Here is a 22,380-nt window from a genome sequence, read left to right on the forward strand (position 1 = left end):
AAAAAATCATACTGGCATATTGGCATATTTGCAAAATCCTTAGTTGCAACCTTGGTTTGTACAGAGGAATGCACTGATGTTTAACATCAGTTCGGAAACATTCCAATGAAGGGTTTGGTGAAGGTCTGGAAACCAAAACAAAAAACTAATCAGACAAGCCTTCTCATTTGGGTTATGACTCAGAAGATTGGGGAGGGGGGGGGGGGGGGTGGGAGGGAGGGAGGGAAATGAGTAAATAATCTTGGGAAGTGGAGCAAGATAACACAAGATAAGCCTGAGTCACATAGTAACGTTCAGTTCTCACATATGATGTTCCCAGCAATGAAGGAGAAGTAATAATTGATTAGGTTGGCAAATAAATGCCAAAGCAAAAGACTGAAGAGCAATGGAATGAACAGATAAAGAAGAACTTCCATTTTCATGTAATCCCGAAGAGTACACTGCTTGAAATGCAGGAGACAACAGACAAGGTTAATTGCTTTAAAATGTTTTTATGTGATCAAACACAAAATGTAAATTGTTGGAATGGCCTTAATCAGGGTGTAGTTTTAACACATGGAAAGTATTAGGTGGAAGGATTGCATACTTTGCCTGAATGTTTGCGTCTGTTCAGGAGTTTGTAACCACCAGACTTCATTTACCTGCCCAGTCAAATGCTCAATAACTTGGACAGGAAGTACCATTTTGTGAGTGGGAAGGAAAGGGTAAATCTTGCTCCTCCACTAGGCTTTCCTGACCATGAAACTGGAATAAATCCAGTGGCGTATCTAGGGTGTGGCAGGAATGGCACGTGCCCTGGATGCCACTTGAAGGGGGGCACCAGTGACACAAAGGACAATTTTACATTTTATACCAAGCCAATTAACCTCCAAACCTGTACGCCTTTGGAGTGGGGGAGGAAACCGGAGCACCCAGCGAAAAACCATGCAGGTTACGGGGAGAACGTACAAACTCCGTACAGACAGCGCCGGTAATCAGGATTGTAAGGCAGTAGCTCCACTGCTACGTTGCCGATAATGAGTGCTTTAGTCCAACTGATCTGCGATACCATTAGCCCTTTACGCAAGTCATAGTAAAATATTAAATGGTGCTTTTTAACTGGAGGTTTTGTTCCACTCCACAGTTATGCACATATAGACTTCTCAAAGGCTAGCAGATCACCTCTGATCTAGGCTGTTGTTGGAATGCAGGTCCACCACCGATATTCCGGCACCCTTGGTTCCAGAGCCTTGCCAAATTATCCGTTTTGTCGGACCAACAGAGGTCATGGTCTTATGGGGCCGAGATACTGGCCCACAAAGCTGGCCTCGGAAGTCGGCTATGGGGACAGATCTGCCGGCTCTGGCCGGGCTGGAGTTCCAGAGCACCAGCCGCAGGGAGCAAATTTGACCCGCCAATTGGCATGGAAGTCCCGATGAGGTCGAGTCGACCGCCTCACCCAGCCTGGGCACAACATTTTCGGGGGGGAGGGATGGGGGGAGGAGGACTTCCAGGGGGAGATTTCAAGTGCGCCCTCTGTCCGGATTGGGGGGGGCTGGACCACCGCTTGCCGGAAAATCAGCGGTGGACCAGTAGCACCTGTAGGACCTGTGGGCAGTACGGTGGCGCAGCGGTAGATTTGCTGCCTATCAGTGAATGCAGCGCCGGAGACCCGGGTTCGATCCCGACTAAGGGCGCTGTCTGTACGGAGTTTGTACGTTCTCCCCGTGACCTGCGTGGGTTTTCTCCGAGATCTTCGGTTTCCTCCCACACTCCAAAGACGTACAGGTATATAGGATAGTTGGCTTTGTAAATGTAAAATTTGTCCCCAGTTGGTACAGGATGGCGTTAATGTGCGCGGATCGCTGGTTGGCGCGGACCCAGTGGGCCGAAAGGGTCTGTTTCCGCGCAGTATCTCTAAACCACCAAATACGCACAGGACAGGCCCTACCTGGTCTGTGTCAGATGTTTGGCCAGGGGCGCAATTTCAGTGCTTGCCATAGGCGCTATTTTCCTTAGATCTGTCCCTGAATAAATCTCATCTGGCTTTGGGGATTTCATCTTCCTCTTTGCTGAGTTCTCTAACTACAAAGTCTGTTTCCTTTTCTGAATACTGATACAATGTATCCATTTGGGAGCTCTCCTCTACATCTTCTGGCTCCACATGCTGACTTGCCCCAAATGGCTCCAACAATTTCCCTGCTTGTTCTTTTGTCCTTAATATGCTTACAATTGCTTTGAGTTGACCCTTGCCTTTCTGCAGGGATATTTTGTGATCCTCTTACCTTCCTAATTCCCATATAAGCTTCATCCTGTGACAGCATTCTGTAAGTGTACCCATCTACTATTGGAAGAAGTATTGTGTTGCGATATTGGTTTGTAGACACTAAGTTACTAAGTTTCGGTCTGAAAAAGGGTCTCGACCCGAAACGTCACCCATTCCTTCTCTCCTGAGATGCTGCCTGACCTGCTGAGTTACCCCAGCATTTGGTGAATAAGCACCTTCGATTTGTACCAGCATCTGCAGTTATTTTCTTACTTTAAGTTACTGGTTGATGTTCTTATGAGTCCAGGAAGGACTGTGACTGGTGTAAATGGAACTACTGTCTGATAACTATGACAATGGGAATTTTTATTTTCCCAATAATTATTTTAAATATAACTTGGATTTCAAAAATGCAGAAACTGAGGGGAATTGGGGAAAGAAAGATAAACAAAAATATGTTCTAAAACTATCTGGAGTCATATGGTTGGTAGGGAAATGTTCTTCATTGTAAGTGCGAACGTACAGCCTCATTCTTAAGCAGTAATTGGAAAGGTGTTACCTGAAATAACACACAACAGGAAATGTCTGCAGTGCAAAGTTTTTCATAGTGCTGAGGTTGAACATATTGAATAATGTATATAGTAAATTTACACATGCAATGGTTATCACAGGTAAACTTTTTAATGTCCTCCTTTTCTGTAGATTGTAAGGCAGGATCGCACAATGGAACAGATTGTCTTTCCTGTTCCAAATATATGCGAGTTTCTCACCAAGGAATCCAAATTGCGTGTGTACTATACCACTGAGCGAGACGAGCAAGGCAGCAAGATAAATGACTTCTTCCTGAGTTCTGAGGACCTCTTCAATGAAATGAACTGGCAAAAGAAGCTTCGAGGTTGGTTTAATTACTTTTAAGCTAAGATAAGCAGTAATGCATTAAAAAAACAGTCCCTCTTCTACACCTTCCACACCACAACATCCTCCTGATATTATTACCAATTAATAAACCCAAGACATATCCTTGAAACTTACCAGGATAACACGTTAACAACAGAAGCAGTCCAGCAAGGACAAATGTCTGCCATTGTACTTTTCTCTCAAATATTAAAATGAGAATGCAACCACGGTGGTGCAGCGGTAGAGTTGCTGCCTTACAGCACTTGCAGCGCCAGAGACCCGGGTTCGATCCCGACTACGGGTGCTGTCTGTATGGAGTTTGTATGTTCTCCCCGTGGGTTTTCTCGGAGATCTTCGGTTTCCTCCCACACTCCAAAGACGTACAGGTTTGTAGGTTCATTGGCTTGGGTTTGTATACTTGGTATGTGTAAATTGTTCCTAGTGTGTATAGGCTTGTGTTAATGTGTGGGGATCGCTGATCGGCATGGACCCGGTGGGCTGAAGGGCCTGTTTCCGTGCTGTATCTCTAAACTAAACTAAGCTATGGTATTTAACCATGGAAGTCAAATTGTACGTCACAATTTGTAGAAGTAACAATGTTAGTAAATATTCATAGGCAAACTAAGCACAGCCCAAGGGCAATGATTGGTGATGGAGATTATGGGCTCATCTTTGAGAACTCTCCCACACATGCAATGATCATGGGAAAATGGTTTTCAATTAAATCATTTGATAATACTCATGCCTGTAGCTATTTGCTTCATAACTGTTTTTTCAGTTTATGTTTTGAGGAATTTTTTATGCATTTGCAATTTTGTTATTCATTTTAAAGTCTCGAAACCTGTCGGTGGCTTCCTCTCCACTTGCTTTATTTGAATGCACTCTTATGATGCAAGTTGCTTCATAGATTGAGAAGTGATACATGCAGCAGCTAATTCATATCACTGGCTATTGAATAAGTTGAATGTCTTAATTTTAATCAACAAATAATAAATATTGTGGTGTTATCTCTGTGACCAGTTATTTATGCCTATTTTAAAATTGACATATTTCACATAGGTGGGGAGGATAAAGAAGTCTTGTATTTGTCTGGCATGCTTTACAACTTCAGAGCAGTTGCTGTAACACAAGAATCTGTGGCAGTCACTTTGTGCACTTCAAGCTCCATATACATAGTGATGTCATTTAAAGGAGAAAGACATTAATATTTTTCAAAATAATGAAAGATTGTTTATGTCTGAGCACCTCTGTTTTATGTCTCGGCCCAAACAGGGTCCTTCAACAGTGCGGCACTCCTTCAAAGCTTCCCTGAAATGCTGACCTGGACGTTGTGCTGAAGTCTTTGTGCTGGCACAAAGGGATGCCCTAATGCAGGAGCTCTTCGGGGCTGTGTCCTAGGTTTGGTCATTTTTAGCTGCTTCATCAATGATCTTCCATTATAAGGCCAGAACATTCTGACATGGGCTGAGAACGTGATAGTAACAATTGCGCTACACTCACCACCTGTTATTTCAAGTCTTTTCCATCATCTACAAGGCATGAATTAGGAGTGTGATGGAATATACACACAAGATGCTGGAGTAACTCAGCAGGACAGGCAGCTTCTCTGGAGAAAGGGAATGAGTGGCTTTTCGGGTCGAGACCCTTCTTCAGACTGAATACTCTCCACTTGCCTAATTTTAAGTGCAGCACCAGCAACCATCGTGAAACTCAGGACAAAGCAGTCCACTTATTTGGCACCCCTTCAATGGGCCTATGCATTCAGTCTCTTCTTCACCAATGCACATGACTGCAATTCATGCCAAGATCAAAATGCAGGGATAAGTATAGGATACTCTTACCACATCTCCTGAACCCTATACCTTTATACCAAGAAGGATACGGTACAACAGGTGCATGAGAACACCACCACTTGCAGATTCCACTTCAATAGACAATAGACAATAGGTGCAGGAGTAGGCCATTCGGCCCTTCGAGCCAGCACCGCCATTCAATGTGATCATGGCTGATCATTCTCAATCAGTACCCCGTTCCTGCTTTCTCCCCATACCCCCTGACTCCGCTATCCTTAAGAGCTCTATCTAGCTCTCTCTTGAATGTATTCAGAGAATTGGCCTCCACTGCCCTCTGAGGCAGAGAATTCCACAGATTCACAACTCTCTGACTAAAAAAGTTTTTCCTCATCTCTGTTCTAAATGGCCTACCCCTTATTCTTAAACTGTGGCCCCTGGTTCTGGACTCCCCCAACATTGGGAACATGTTTCCTGCCTCTAACATGTCCAACCCCTTAATAATCTTATACGTTTCGATAAGATCCCCTCTCAAGTTGCACACCATCCTGACGTGGAAATAAATAGCCCTTCCTTCATTGTCACTGGTTCAAAATGCTGCAACTCCTTGTTCCACGGCTATGTGGGACAACCTTTACTAGGACAGCAGGTTTAAGGTGGCAGGTCAGCACAACCTTCTCAGAAGCAATTGGGGATGGTCATTAAATGCTGACCTTATTAGGAATGTCCAACGTTGAAAAGTGAAGGAGAAACCTTTCTACAGCACTGTTAACCAGCATCTTCTGGATGTGCATTTGCTCTAGGTTTGTAAGGAGTAGATATATTTTGGTCTGTCAGTTCTGAGGCATCTCAATGAACTTATAAAATGTGTCTCCCTATGTATTTCACCATATTTCCTTTGCAACTTGTGGATGTGAATTGTACTTTATCCGTTGCAAAAAATATCTCATCTATTCAACACCAGATTTGTTCACTGTCTGCTTCCTCCTCTTCTGTTCCTGGAAATCTAAAACTGATGTCTGACCTCGCCTGACTTGTATTTCTCATCCCCGCCACTGATGATGCAACCATTTCAAAGTTAAACTCATATATCCTTCATTTCACCAGTCTCCATTTTGATTTCAGCCTCTCTTACAGTTCTTTAAACAATTATTTGCTTTTTTTTAAACAAAAAAAAATAATTTGCATGTGACAACCATTAGTGCATTAAATCATTGATGGGAAAAATACCAATTTCTAAATTTGACATATTTTATTTTCAGGCTTACTTTCTTCTTAAAAGTGTATTAATATCATTCTGTTTGCAACTGATCCGAGTTATGTTCCAACTCGCCCATCTATAATCTGCATAGACTCCCACTCTAACAATGCTTTGAATTTAAAATGGATGTTTAAATCATTTTTCGGCCTCACCGCACTTGGACGGAGAAATACCCTACCCTCCACATCTTAATGTTGATGTTTGCATTGTTCAAGATTCAGCCTTCTGCAATTTCCTTCAGCCCCTTTGACCCACCTTCAAACACAACATCTAGTACCAGATGGCCACTGCAGTTAATCTTGCTCTCTGTGGTTTCTCACCATAAGCATGCAGTGGAGGTGATGTCACAACTGACACCTGGTAACAGGCGGGCAAGTGCAAACATTGAACTCCGCAGTATCCGCTTCCCAAGAATTCCCATGATTACTCATGGACTGCCAGGGGAGATAGTTGAGCCGGGTACTATAACCACAATCCGGTACACGGTTGGCATTGATGGCACTGCCCTGAGCTGGTTCGCTTCGTACCTCAAAGATAGGAGTTTCGCCATCAACATAGGCAGTTATTCCTCTGCTCCAGCTAGCCTCTCCTGCGGAGTTCCACAAGGCTCCATCCTAGGCCCCATTCTCTTCTCTCTATACATGCTCCCCCTTGGCCAAATCATTCAAAGGCACGGCATTTCTTTCCACTGCTATGCCGATGACACTCAGCTTTACCTCCCCCTGAAACCCAACAACCAGTCAAATTTAAACAGCCTCTTACACTGCCTTGAGGACATAAAATGTTGGATGGCACAGAACTTCCTCCAATTAAATGAGAGCAAGTCTGAGGTCATCCTATTCGTCCCCCCGTCCCGTCCCCCCCCCCGACTCCATCAAATCGATAACAGGCAGTCTTGGAAGTCTATCCTGCCTAGTCAAACCGCATGTCAAAAACCTCGGCATGATATTTGACTCTGCATTAAAATTTGATAAGCAAGTCAACGCTGTGGTAAAAGCCAGCTTCTTCCAACTTCGAACCATAGCTAAAATCAAACCTTTCCTCCAATTCGACGACACAGAAAAAATCATTCACGCTTTCATTTCCTCCCGCCTAGACTACTGCAACTCCCTATACACTGGGATCAGCCAATCTTCCCTGTCCCGCCTGCAACTGGTCCAAAACGCCCCAGCGAGACTCCTGACGGGTACCCGTAAAAGGGACCACATCACCCCGATTCTGGCCTCTCCACTGGCTCCCTGTACGGTACAGAATCAACTTCAAGCTCCTCCTATTCACGTATAAAGCCCTAAATGGACATTCCCCCCCCTACATCAAAAATCTTCTAACCCCCCTCTCTAACTCCAGGTCCCTCAGGTCGGCCGACTTGGGGCTACTCACTATCCCGCGGTCTAGGCTTAAGCTCAGGAGTGACCGCGCTTTTGCGGTTGCTGCTCCTAGACTGTGGAACAGCATCCCTCTCCCCATCAGAACTGCCCCCTCCATCGACTCCTTTAAGTCCAGGCTCAAAACCTATTTCTACTCCCTAGCTTTTGAGGTTCATTGAGGAGGCGCTGTGAACTGTTTGCGTGCTACTGTATGTTTCATTTTTTTTCCTTAGTACCTAATCAGATGTACAGCACTTTGGTCAACGTGGGTTGTTTTTAAATGTGCTATACAAATAAAATTGACTTGACTTGACTTGACATTTAAAAGATACTGGGACATATTCATGGATAGGAAAGGTTTAGAGAGAATAAGCCAAACACAGGCAAATGGGACTAGCTTAGATGGGGCATCTTGGTTGGCATGGACAAGATGGGCTTAAGGGCCTACTTCTGTGCTGTATGTCTCTATGGCTCCAAATGAGAAAACTAGAAATGCCCAAAAGCAAGGGGGAGAAAAAAAAGTTATATTGCAGGTGGATGACTGCATCAGAGATTGTCAGCTCTGACACTAAAAGAGAAAGATGGCTGTCTGAAATTGTTAAATTTATCATTGGGTCTCAAGGGCTTCAGCATGCCTAGATAAAAGATGAGGAGCTGCCTTTAAATATTGTTGGAGGTAACAATGGGATGGAGAATTAAAGTGATGGGCAACTGGAAGCTCAGGATCGCATTGTGAGATCACATTGTGAGTACCAATGGAAATACACACTTTGAACCAAGTTTAAGTGAATTGCTGCTTCACCTGGCAGGACTGTTTGGCCCCCAGGATAGTGGAAAGCATGGATGTGAAGGTACATGTGTTGCACCACCTGTGATTGCATGGGGAAAAGTGGAATGAGAAGGGGAAGCAGTTGCTGGAGATGGAATAGCAATACTGAGTCTTGGAGGGAACAGAATCCTTGGAAATTGAAATGAGATGAATCTGGTGTGATACTGGTACTTGAATGTGGACCCTGTTGGATTGAAGGCGGAGAAGGGGAGCCCCAATTTGTTCTGCTGGGGGAGGGAGGGTGAGAATGGGAAATAGGTATATATTTTAAAATCTTGTTAATGGTGATGAGAAGGCTTTAATGAAAATTAAAGCCATCTTGGAAGCAGTGGTACTGAAAATTCCTTCGTCATTCAGATATGATGGGGGTGGAGAAACTAGAAGAACTGGATGGGATCCATGCTGGAAGCATGAAGGAGGGGGAAGGGGGTGGTGGTTGGTGTGTAGTCCAGATGTCCCTCTGAGCCTTTTTATGAATCATCTGAGATAGAGATAGAGAAGCCAAGAAACGGACGAGAAGAGTCAGAGATGGATTATGTGAATGCGTAAGCAGGATAGAAATTGGCAGGGAAGGCTGACATTTTTGAGATCCATGTGAGTGCAGGAAGCAACACCGATGCAGTTATCAATATAGTGGGGAGAGAGTTGCGGGAGGAACCCGACGCAGGCTGCGTGAATTCTGTTTCATTTCATGCAGGCTATTCCAGAAAAACTATCAAAGGCAATTTTCAACCACTCTTGCACAGAGGCAATTTGTTTTGACTCCTGAAATGTAAAACTCTGACTTGATTTAAAGACTGAAGCAATTTTAGTTTAGTACATGCATGTTAAAAATGGTTGGAAGGAAGGGCATCAAGGCATGAAGATTTCTTTTTGCACAGTTGTTATGATCTGGAATGCACTATCTGAAAGGATGGTGGAATATTCAATAATACCAATCAAAATGCAATAGAATAAATAGTTGAAGAAAAATTGGCACGTTAGGAAAATAGAGCTTAAGGAAAATATAACTTAATGGATATATTTTACATCTGAAAACCAAAAAGGATATGATGGGCCAACTATCTTCTGTGCTATAAGCGTCAAGATTTATTTCACATGATGAAAGCTCTCACCTTCTACTTTTTATTATTTATATTTTGTTTTAAATATTGCCCTTCATTTTTTTGTACATATTTTTCTAGTAAGTAAGTCATTTCCTTTGGGGGCGAAACAATAAAAATAACTTTATAACAAGGAACTCCAGATGCTGGTTAATACTAAAGTTAGTCACAAAATGCCAGAGTAACAGTGGGTCAGGCAGCATCTCTCGAGAAAATAGATAGATTTGGGTCGGGATTCTTCTTCACGCGTATTTGAAATAAAAATAACTTATTTGAGCTAACCCTTATGTAACGAGTGATGATTTAGTAGGTTATCATACAAAGAAGGTCCTTGATGTGAAGTAGGACAGTGTATGTCAGATTTCGGACCCTGTGTTTCTCTTGCTGTTTGACATGCTGAGTGTTTCCAGCAATTTCTGTTTTTAATATCAGCAGTTTTCTGCTTGTCGTTAAGAAATATTGGAATTTGAGTAAGTGTAAGGGGATTACGTTTTATTTATAGATGTCCGCAGTGATGTAAGATATTTTAACTGTGCTGCTTTTTTGGGAGAGGAGTCCCACGACTGGAGTTCCTGGGCCTTCGCATGAAGCTGTGAATTGGACAGCTGGGCTGAATAGGTCTTGCTGTTGCTCTGTTTGAATGCTGGCTTAAGACGCTTCACACCCATGTGAGCATCACCTGAGCATGTCAAGATGAAATCTTTGAAGGAGATCAGCCAAGTGTTAGTGCACTGTCAAAGATGATTTCTGCTGCAAGGAATCAGTAAGAACATCTTTACAGCTCACTTGTCTTGAAAGGGGGGTCAATAGACAATAGACAATAGGTGCAGGAGTAGGCCATTCAGCCTTTCGAGCCAGCACCGCCATTCAATGCGATCATGGCTGATCACTCTCAATCAGTACCCCGTTCCTGCCTTCTCCCCATACCCCCTCACTCCGCTATCATTAAGAGCTCTATCCAGCTCTCTCTTGAAAGCATCCAACGAACTGGCCTCCACTGCCTTCTGAGGCAGAGAATTCCACACCTTCACCACTCTCTGACTGAAAAAGTTCTTCCTCATCTCCGTTCTAAATGGCCTACCCCTTATTCTTAAACTGTGGCCCCTTGTTCTGGACTCCCCCAACATTGGGAACATGTTTCCTGCCTCTAATGTGTCCAATCCCCTAATTATCTTATATGTTTCAATAAGATCCCCCCTCATCCTTCTAAATTCCAGTGTATACAAGCCCAATCGCTCCAGCCTTTCAACATACGACAGTCCCGCCATTCCGGGAATCAACCTAGTGAACCTACGCTGCACGCCCTCAATAGCAAGAATATCCTTCCTCAAATTTGGAGACCAAAACTGCACACAGTACTCCAGGTGCGGTCTTACCAGGGCCCGGTACAACTGTAGAAGGACCTCTTTGCTCCTATACTCAACTCCTCTTGTTACGAAGGCCAACATTCCATTGGCTTTCTTCACTGCCTGCTGTACCTGCATGCTTCCTTTCAGTGACTGATGCACTAGGACACCCAGATCTCGTTGAACATCCCCTCTTCCTAACTTGACACCATTCAGATAATAATCTGCCTTTCTATTCTTACTTCCAAAGTGAATAACCTCACACTTATCTACATTAAACTGCATCTACCATGTATCCGCCCACTCACACAACCTGTCCAAGTCACCCTGCAGCCTTATTGCATCTTCCTCACAATTCACACTACCCCCCAGCTTAGTATCATCTGCAAATTTGCTAATGGTACTTTTAATCCCTTCATCTAAGTCATTAATGTATATCGTAAATAGCTGGGGTCCCAGCACCGAACCTTGCGGTACCCCACTGGTCACTGCCTGCCATTCCGAAAGGTACCCATTTATCCCCACTCTTTGCTTTCTGTCTGTCAACCAATTTTCTATCCATGTCAGTACCCTACCCCCAATACCATGTGCTCTAATTTTGCCCACTAATCTCCTATGTGGGACCTTGTCGAAGGCTTTCTGAAAGTCGAGGTACACCACATCCACCGACTCTCCCCTGTCAATTTTCCTAGTTACATCCTCAAAAAATTCCAGTAGATTTGTCAAGTATGATTTCCCCTTCGTAAATCCATGCTGACTCGGAATGATCCTGTTACTGCTATCCAAATGCTCAGCAATTTCGTCTTTTATAATTGACTCCAGCATCTTCCCCACCACTGATGTCAGAGTAACTGGTCTATAATTACCCGTTTTCTCTCTCCCTCCTTTCTTAAAAAGTGGGATAACATTTGCTATCCTCCAATCCACAGGAACTGATCCTGAATCTATAGAACATTGAAAAATGATCTCCAATGCTTCCACTATTTCTAGAGCCACCTCCTTAAGTACCCTGGGATGAAGACCATCAGGCCCTGGGGATTTATCAGCCTTCAGTCCCATCGGTCTACCCAAAACCATTTCCTGCCTAATGTGGATTTCCTTCAGTTCCTCCATCACCCTAGGTTCTCCGGCCCCTAGAACATTTGGGAGATTGTGTGTATCCTCCTCAGTAAACACAGATCCAAAGTAACGGTTTAACTCGTCTGCCATTTCTTTGTTCCCCATAATAAATTCCCCTGCTTCTGTCTTCAAGGGACCCACATTTGCCTTGACTATTTTTTTCCTCTTCACGTACCTAAAAAAACTTTTGCTATCCTCCTTTATATTATTGGCTAGTTTACCCTCGTACCTCATCTTTTCTCCCCGTATTGCCTTTTTAGATAACTTTTGTTGCTCTTTACAAGAGTCCCAATCCTCTGTCTTCCCACTCTTCTTTGCTATGTTATACTTCCTCTCCTTAATTTTTATGCTGTCCTTGACTACCCTCGTCAGCCACAGGTGTCTCTTACTCCCCTTAGAGTCTTTCCGCCTCTTTGGAACAAATTGATCCTGCAACCTCTGCATTATTCCCAGGAATACCTGCCATTGCTGTTCTACCGTCTTCCCTGCTAGGGCCTCCTTCCAGTCAATTTTGGCCAGCTCCTGCCTCATGCCTCTGTAATCTCCTTTGCTATTCTGTAATACCGACACTTTCGATTTTCACTTCTGCCTTTCCATTTGCAGAGTAAAACTTATCATGTTGTGATCACTGCCTCCTAATGGCTCTTTTACCTCTAGTCCCCTTATCAGATCAGGATCATTACACAACACTAAATCCAGAATTGCCTTCTCCCTGGTAGGCTCCAGTACAAGCTGTTCTAAGAATCCATCTCGAAGGCACTCTACAAACTCTCTTTCCTGGGGTCCATTTCCAACCTGATTTTCCCAGTCTACCTGCATGTTGAAATCTCCCATAACCACCGTAGCATTACATTTGTGACACGCCAATTTTATCTCCTGATTCAACTTGCACCCTATGTCGAGGCTACTGTTTGGGGGCCTATAGATAACTCCCATTAGGGTCCTCATTGAAACACACCGAACAGTGAAAGGCCTGGATAGAGTGAATGTGGAGAGGATGTTTCCACTAGTGGGAGAGTCTTGGAGTCTTGGAGAATGAGACCATTGCCTCAGAATAAAAGGACGTACCTTTAGAAAGCAGATGAGGAGGAATATCTTTAGTCAGAGGGTGGTGAATCTCTGGAATTTATTGCCACAGACGGCTGTGGAGGCCAAGGCAATGGATATTTTTAAGGCAGAGATTGGCAGATTCTTTATTATTAAGGGTTTCAGGGATTATGGGGAGAAGGCAGAAGAATGGGGTTGAGAGGGAAAGATAGAACAACCATGAATGAATGATGGAGTAGAATTGATGGGTTGAATGGCCTAATTCTGCTCCTAGAATCTATGAAATGTGAGACAATTTAGTGAGGATAACAGTTGATCCTATTTTAGTCATTCTGGGAAACAATAGACAATAGGTGCAGGAGGAGGCCATTCGGCCCTTCGAGCCAGCACCGCCATTCAATGTGATCATGGCTGATCATTCTCAATCAGTACCCCGTTCCTGCCTTCTCCCCATACCCCCTGACTCCGCTATCCTTAAGAGCTCTATCTAGCTCTCTCTTGAATGCATTCAGAGAATTGGCCTCCACTGCCTTCTGAGGTAGAGAATTCCACAGATTCACAACTCTCTGACTGAAAAAGTTTTTCCTCATCTCAGTTCTAAATGGCCTACCCCTTATTCTTAAACTGTGGCCCCTGGATCTGGACTCCCCCAACATTGGGAACATGTTTCCTGCCTCTAACGTGTCCAACCCCTTAATAATCTTATACGTTTCGATAAGATCTCCTCTCATCCTTCTAAATTCCAGTGTATACAAGCCTAGTCGCTCCAGTCTTTCAACATATGACAGTCCCGCCATTCCGGGATTTAACCAAGTAAACCTATGCTGCACGCCCTCAATAGCAAGAATATCCTTCCTCAAATTTGGAGACCAAAACTGCACACAGTACTCCAGGTGAGGTCTCACTAGGGCCCTGTACAACTGCAGAAGGACCTCTTTGCTCCTCTACTCAACTCCTCTTGTTATGAAGGCCAACATTCCATTGGCTTTCTTCACTGCCTGCTGTACCTGCATGCTTCCTTTCAGTGACTGATGCACTAGGACACCCAGATCTCGTTGTACATCCCCTTTTCCTAACTTGACACCATTGAGATAATACTCTGCCTTCCTATGCTTACCACCAAAGTGGATAACCTCACACTTATCCACATTAAACTTCATCTGCCATGCCACCGCCCACTCACACAACCTGTCCAAGTCACCCTGCAACCTCATAGCATCTTCCTCACAGTTGACACTACCACCCAGCTTTGTATCACCAACCACACAGATTCGGCCCAGTTCAGTTTGCTGGATTGAATATAGTCAATGGTAAAGTTCATTTGGGCAATTACTGACTGTTAGATATTTATAGATCAACATCATCAGGAAAAATGGACATTGGCTAAAAAATATGCCACTCAAAAACCGTGCATTCAATCTCTCTCTCTGCGTAATTTTGAGGGAAAATTGTTATTTTCTGTTGTGTCAATAGGAATTTGGAAACAACATAGGATTGGGGACTCGAGCACATTGTACGCAATGTCAGTGTAATAGCAGTGTAAAACCCTTAATACAAAACCTCCAGTCAATTGCCAAGTGTATTTGGCAATTTGAGTGGAGACCTGTGCAGTTATTAATATTTAGCTCCAATTATGTCAATCAGAACATGCAGCTATAAAATACTTTTTTCGTGAAATGATCGTTTATCAATTGGTCCTTTTTTTAGTTTGCCATTTGCCTTTGCAATGTGGAGAATGGTTTATTTAGTTAATAACACTGTCTATTGAATGTATAGTTGAAAACATTGGCTCGGATCTGATTTTTATTCTACAATATATATTGCAAAGTGATGGGCATGTATTACTCTATCTTCAAAAATAGTGCCAGCACCAAAAATACAGGGTTGGTATCTCCAAAAAATCACATCTTGGCAAACCACAATTCACACAATTCTGTTTCCAATTAATAGGGATGAAATGAGTTTTCAGAAAACATAAATGTTTTTTTCTTGAATTCTTTCCTCAGATCCAACTCTTAGTTCTCATAAGGCTTTAGAACCTCACACAATAGCCATTTTTAATGGTTTGATAACATGCAGTAAAAATGCTGGCAGGTCAGGCAGCATGTGTGCAGGTCAGGCAGCATGTGTGGAGAGAGGAGCAGGGTTAAAATTTGACCTTTTATCAGAACTGGGAGAAGTTAGAGATCAAACATTTGACCTGCAAAATAATTTCCGCACCTTATATTAATTTCCAGTTTATAGCATCTGCAGCTTTTTTCCTACTATTTCTGCCTTATTAATATGAATTTCTGGAGGCTATTCCATCCCATTGGCCTTCATTGACGAGAAAGCCAAGCATTGCTTGCAATCCAGGTGCACAGATGAAATAGCCAATCTGAGTAGTGGTCAGGAGCAGGAAATATAGCAGATAATTCATGGTCCTCCACATACCCAAAGATGATGTGGCTAATAATCCTGCCTTCACACTTCCTCTAGTGAGCTGCATGAGTACAGAATGGCAGTAGGATTTGTTAAAGGTAGGCCAAAATCTTAAGGCAGTGGACATGTAATGAGGAGGTTTGTTCCTCAATTTATTCAGGCTTTTGGTCAAACTGGAAAACTGTGTTTTCTTTCGGGTACTGAAACTCAAAGGATATTTTTGGCTTGGGAATGGTAGGTGGTGTGGCTGATTGTGTTCACTCTCCCCTCAGACTTGGTCAATTCTGAGCTGTATCAGCACAAACCAGAGACTGAGGTTGGGATTTCTGTCTATTGCATTTGATCGTTAGTAATGAAGCATTGTGAATGTCCCTAACATCCTCGTACAAATTTGCTTTTCGATCATTTATAGGTTGCAGTTGCTGTTGACAAGGCCAGTATTCAATGCCCATAGCCACTGTTAAACTGGTGCTGCCTTGAATTGCTGTGGTCCACTCAGCAATTATAATAATGGGCTTTTGTTTAGAGAGCTTGCGAATGAATAATACAAGCAGCGTAAAGAGTTAAATTACAAACAGCTTCCCTTCATTTCTTATACATTAACTCTGTTGCTCTCTTGGTAGATGCTCCTGTTGTTTTGAACCTTTGTGGAATATACTTTTTATTGAAAGTTTTTTGTTTATACATCTTTGAACTGATGAAGTAGAGGGTTGCTATAAGTGAGACAGTGTTAAAAAGAATTGTAAGGGAGGTTACAGAGAAGCTATATTTTTGTTAGGGAACCCAGGGCAAAGGGGATACCATAGAATATGTAGGAAGGAACTGCCGATGCTGGTTTATACCTAAGATAGACACAAAATGCTGGAGTAACTCAGGTGGGTCAGGCAACATCTCTGGAGAGAAAGGATGGGTGACGTTTTGGGTCGGAACTCTTCTCCAGACTGAAGGTGAAGAAGGATTCTGATCCGAAACGTCATCCGTCCTTTTTATCCAGAGATGATGCCTGACTCGCTGAGTTACTCCAGCACTTTGTGTCTATCTTCGGGACTATTCGGGAGTGAAACCAGGGAGCATTCAAAATGGAAGCTAGAGCATGTAAATTAAATTAAGTTGTGGAAGAGCCAAGGTGTAGTTGAACAGGCCCATGGGCCTAAATATCCTCTCTTCATTCCCATATGAAACGCCACTTATATAATGATTGGAGTTTACCTTTTCCTCACCTTAATCATTGTGATAATAGGCATCATTAAAACAGATTGGTAATCATCATAATGATAATTTTGGGAGCATGCTGTGCACATCAGATGTCCTCTCAGCTACATTACAATACAAGACTGGCTCCACTTCTCAAAGTACTTTGTCTCCGGTGTGCTTTGGATAACCTATGTCTGGAGAGGTCCAGTGGAAATGCAACATTTTTTCCTTTTATGATATTCTTACCCCAAATCCTACTTCTCTGTCTTGTATCTGGTCATTGTGCTGTTTGAGATATTGTTTACAAAGATTACAATTAAAATGTTGTATTTAATTGTAGCCCCGAACCCACAATAAACTTATTTTCTTTTTTTTTTAAACAGGACAGCCAGTTTTGTATTGGTGCTCCCGTAACATGACGTTTTGGAGCAGCATCTCCTTCAACCTAGCCGTTCTCATGAACCTGTTGGTTGCACTGTTCTATCCCTTTGAAGGTGTCCGAGGAGGTACTGTCAACTTAATGTGTGTTCGTTGAGTGTGATATTTTGTGCCGCCCATTTAACTTAAGGGGACTGGAACACCAAATTATTGACCTGTGTTTTAGACTTCTTTCGTAACATTCAGTTGTTGGATTATGCCAATGTATTTCATCATTGAGGATGTGGATTGGAAGCAGTTTGTAGAACATGAGACATTTCCTCACTGCATGGTTTAAACTGTAACGCGGTGGGTTGAATGGCTTGCAGTCTAAATAATCAACCACAGTGCCTGGGATTTCACCGTTCCCAAAATGAGTCTGTGTCATATACCAGCAAAAGGGGATTTCTGAGGCTTGCAAAAGGTTTGTTATCTAAATGATGGAATAGCCAATCTCGCAGAGAGAGAACCAGAAAAAAAAGACATTTCATTTTGATAAACATTACATTTTAATCTTCCACATCACATGTATTTAAATATAATGTTCATTGTTTTAAATAACTCAGCATTTTTAATTAATAATCCAAGGAATTGATTTACTGCCACGAAAAAGTTGCGTTTAATTATCCAGAAGTTGCACCATCATTTTCGATGCAATATCGAAAACAGCACATATTTTGAAAACATGCAGCTCTGTCATTAATCGGCTTTAGACCAAGATGGGCACATAAACAATCTGACAGCACTGAGGTGATTGATGTTTTAACTCTCCTACAGATAGGAAAGTTGTCTTCTTTCAGAATGGCTTGCAATGAGTTAGAACCAAATGCATGCAGGTAGTTGTTTGAGATTGTAAATTCCTATAACTGAATCTCATGGATTTGTTTATCATAATGTCATGCATTGTCAGTTTAAGCCACAGCTCTGTTCAATAAGATCACTTAGTATGTTCCAGAATAATAATAATACAACTTTGACCATTGCCAGTAGGATTTAAAAATATATAAAATTGTAACACCATACACCTTTTAGAGAAGAAATTACAAGAGCCCTAGCTGAGATATACGAATCATCATTAGACATGGATGAGGTGCCGGGTGACTCGTGGGTGGCTAATGTTGTGCCTCGAAGAATGGCTGCAAGGAAAAGCTTGGGAACTAAAGACCAGTCAGCCTCACATCTGTGGTAGGCATGTTACTGGAGAGAATTCTGAGGGAAAAGATATATATGTATTTGCATAGACACATACTGATTAGGGATAGTCAACGTGGTTTTGTAGGAGGGAGATTGTGTCTCATGAATTTGTTTGAGTTTTGAAGAAGTAACCAAGAAGGTTGACAAGGGCATGGCCATAGACGTCAGTAAGACCTTCAGCAAAGCCTTTGATTAGGTAGGTAGGCTGCTCTGGAAGTTTAGATTGCATGGCATCCAGGGAGAACTAGCTGCCCGGACACAGAATTGGCTTCATGGAAGGATGCAGATGGTGGTGGTGGAAGGTTAATGTTATACTTTGGGGTTCAGTGCTAGGCCCATTGCTGTTTGTGGTTTATATAAACTATTTAAATGAGAATGCGCAAGGCATGATTAGTACGTTTACAGATTACATTAAAATAGATCGTATTGTAGAGAGTGAAGATGGCTTTGAAAAATTACAGCAGGATCTTGGAATAGCTGGACATGTGGGCTGAAGAATGGCGAATGGAGTTTAATACAGATAAGTGTGAAGTGTTGCACTTTGGGAAATCCAACCAGGACAGGACTTTCACAGTGAATGGAAGGGCTTGGGGAGTATTGTAGAGCAGAGGAACCTAAGAGTACAGGTACATTGTTTCTCGATACTAGTGTCAAGGGTAGATAGGGTAAAGAAGGCTTTTGGTATATTGGCCTTCATCAGTCAGGGTATTGATTATAGACGCTGAAACTGTGTGTTACAGTTGTACAAGACGCTGTTGAGGCCGCATTTGTAGTATTATGTTCAATTTTGGCTGCTATAGAAAGGATGTCATTAAGCTGGAAATGGAGCAGAGGAGATTTACAAGGATGTTGCCAGGAACCGAGGACTGTGTTACTGGGCAAACTAGGACTTTATTTCTTGGAGTATAAAAGGCTAAGGGGTGATCTTATTGAGGTGTATATAATCGGGAGTGGAATTGATAGGGTGAATGCACAAAGTCTTTTACCCAGAGTAGTGGAATCAAGAACCAGAGGACATAGGTTTCAGTTGAGAGGGGAAAAGATTTAATAGGAATCTGAGGGACAACTTTTTCACTCGGGGAGTGATGAGATATGGAACAAGCTGCCAGAAGACGTAATTGAGGCAGGTACATTAACAACATATAAAAGCCACTTGGACAGGTACATGAATAGGAAATGTTTTGAAAGATATGGGCCAAACACGGACAAATTGGACTAGCTTAGATGGGACATCTCGTTCGGCATGGATGAGTTTGGCTGTAGGGCCTGTTACCATGCTGTTAATACAGGTTTGTAGGTTAATTGGCTACTTTATAAAAGTGAAAATTGTCCCGAGTGTGTGTGGATAGTGTTAATGTGCAGGGATCGCTGGTCGGTGCGGACTCGATGGGGCCGAAGGGCCTGTTTCCATGCTGTATCTCTAAACTAAGCTAAACTAAATTATGACCATGTTGAATATTTTCTGATTTTAGACTCAATCATAGTTCTGTGTCTTTGAATCTGAAGGCTGAAGTCTCCCTCCAAAATCTTTGGCAAACATTCAAGTTAGTTAAGTACTGAGTGAATGCTGCACTGTCAGCTTTTGTCTTCTGCACGAGACATTAAACTATGATCCTGTCTGCCGCCTTGAAAGGAAGCATAATATTCCATGGCATTGTTTCAAAAAACTAGGGTGTAATCAAAAGTATTTGGGCTGACATTCACACCCTCATCCAATGTCATTAACCAAGCTAACCATTATTTTGCTACTGTTTGTGAGGATGATTACAAATTGACCAATATATAGCCTACGACAATATAATGGTGGCATTTCAGATTCTCTGTTTAATTGTTATCTGGATAAGGAAGGAGAAATCTGAACCAAACCTGATAGCAGTCATTCTGGTTCCCCAAGCACAGACCAAAGAAATGCTTCTTATGCTGTCTGCCAGTCTCTTCATGCACAATGCTTGCCCTAGGGCGTACTGCTTGTGGCTTTGTTCCAAGCAACTACACACATGGCTTGAAAGTTCTCATAGTTTCCTATATACTTTTGTGGATTTATTTTCTTCAGTTTCTTTGCTTACTCTCCCTAAAGTGAAATGTTTATTTACTAAACTCTCCTTGACTTGTCCTTTACAGAAATGATTGGTTTTATTCAAATGATTGCTGCACATTTCTTTCTAGCGGAGAGGAACTGAAACTATTGCGTTTCATGAATCTGTTCCTCTTGTTGATTGCTGTCGTCATAGTTGGGGAATTTTCTTTTAATTTATTCACTATCCTCTCCAAAAAAAATCTGGACGTGGGCTAACTTTCGACATGAATGTAATATCCCAAAGTCAGTTCATCCTGGATTAAAAGAAAATTGTTCATCAGGTTTAGAATTAATTCCCAATAATTGTCTTAAATGTCAACGGTGTGGGACCTGTATATGTTCTAGGCCATCGTAAAGTTGATGGCACAATGAAGCAATCTTCTAATTGTCGTGGAGTAGTACATTGCAGCACTAATGCACGAACATTTAAAAGAGATATATATATTGCTTATGCATGTTACTGAAGAATTTGCATGAATCCACTCGAAACTCTTTCTGAGAAGCTTCAATGCATACCTTCCTTGCCAATTCGGCTCGATCTGTAGAGGGCTGCTGTAAATATTTGATTCCCTTTAGCCCGAAGTGATGGTTGACAATCTTATGCTGTGCATTTTGCATCTCCAGCCCTGCCTCAAACCATATGCGGAGTATGTAATCTACGCTTGAAAAGCAGCCTGTGCAGAATTCATTATTCATTTCAAGAGTTCCAAAGTACTATTTTGTTTTGATGTTAATTTTGTGGTTGAGCTTTTAGGTAGGTTCACACAGCGCTATAATGAAATGTACGTCATGTCTAATGTACATTTCCTTTCTATCATGGTTGAAGTTGTTCTTCAGTTTTGTAAATCATGTATTTTTTTTTAATGTGAATAGTATTTTTTTTAGGAGCATTAAGTTCTGGAGCGAGAGGAAAGACTTAGGTTGGATTCTCCCAGATTGTCCAATGTTAATCGTAATGGACAATAAGAATGTGCAACTCTGTTGCAACGTTAACATTTTTAATCATCCCGTGTTTTATTGGAACATTCTCAAATAGAACCAGACTCCGAGCCATGTAAAGAGCCAGCATTTGGACAATGAGGAATGTTTTTCGGAATACCTTAAGGAAGGAGGGAGATCTGTAGTTTAGGGAAAACATGATGTGACGGGGCAAGGCATGGCCACAAGTGGTGGAGAGATGGAAATTTGGGATGCTTAGAAGGCCAGACTGAAATAAAGAGTGCCCCTGTAGCATTGTAGAGTTAGGACATGGAAGGGCAAGATCACAGCACAAACAACATATGGATGCTTTAAATCGGAGATGTGGCCAGACCAGGACCAATGTATGTCGATCAACACCGGGCAAAGAAGATAACTGGAGTTGCTGTGAAATTAAATATGTGCAGCATAGCTTTAAATGAGTAGGGCAGAGGTTTTGAGAGCAGTAAAGGGTTTCAGTAAGAGGTAGAGGTGGACATTATTAAAGGGTTCAAAGTAAACAGGCAGTGCTATGGTGAGGAAATGGGGTCAGTAGCTCAGTTAGGGTCAACTAGGATGAAGAAAGCGAACAGACTAAGCTTTAAACAGTGGCCAGGAGAACGGTAGATCAATTTGTTACTTAGGAAGGGAATTTATTGTGAAGGCTGAAGACAGTGATAATCAATATATTGATTTGGAGGAAGAAAAGATGCAACTGATTAACCGGCGATCAGCGGGCAAAGACACGAATAAGATATGAAAGGGAGCAAGGACATCTTGCATTCACTTGGTCCGCCAAGGTCTATTAGATATCCTGGTTGCTAACCTTTTTAAATCCCCTTCCCATTCCCATACTGACCTGAATATGAGGTGGTGTTCCTCCATTGCCAGAGTGAGGCTACGTGCAAACTGGATGAACAGCACCTCATTGGTCCTGGTAGCTTACAACCCAATGGTATGAATATTGAATTCTCCAATTTAAGGTAACTTCTAACAACACTCTGCCCTATGTTCCAACCATCTGCCTATCAACCCCCCCCCCCCCCCCCCCCCCCGGCTTGTGTCCAGGTATTTAAGTTGCTCCTATTTAAGATTGTCCATTGTGTTTGTTTTCAC

At 42.4% G+C, this 22,380-nt stretch overlaps 1 protein-coding gene across 12 annotated transcripts in view; it reads left to right on the top strand.

Moving 5' to 3' along the window:
• The window catches only part of LOC144601899 (inositol 1,4,5-trisphosphate-gated calcium channel ITPR1), a 446,238-nt gene that overhangs the window by 317,519 nt on the left and 106,339 nt on the right, over positions 1 to 22,380 (top strand). For all 12 annotated transcript variants that reach the window (XM_078414430.1, XM_078414435.1, XM_078414436.1 and 9 more), the window contains 2 exons: positions 2,948 to 3,140; positions 17,003 to 17,125. In XM_078414430.1, the coding sequence (XP_078270556.1) occupies positions 2,948 to 3,140; positions 17,003 to 17,125 (316 nt within the window). The remainder of the gene's footprint in view (positions 1 to 2,947; positions 3,141 to 17,002; positions 17,126 to 22,380) is intronic.

The sequence above is a fragment of the Rhinoraja longicauda genome, chromosome 17, assembly GCF_053455715.1.
Source record: "Rhinoraja longicauda isolate Sanriku21f chromosome 17, sRhiLon1.1, whole genome shotgun sequence".
In the NCBI taxonomy this organism is placed as follows: Eukaryota; Metazoa; Chordata; class Chondrichthyes; order Rajiformes; family Arhynchobatidae; genus Rhinoraja; species Rhinoraja longicauda.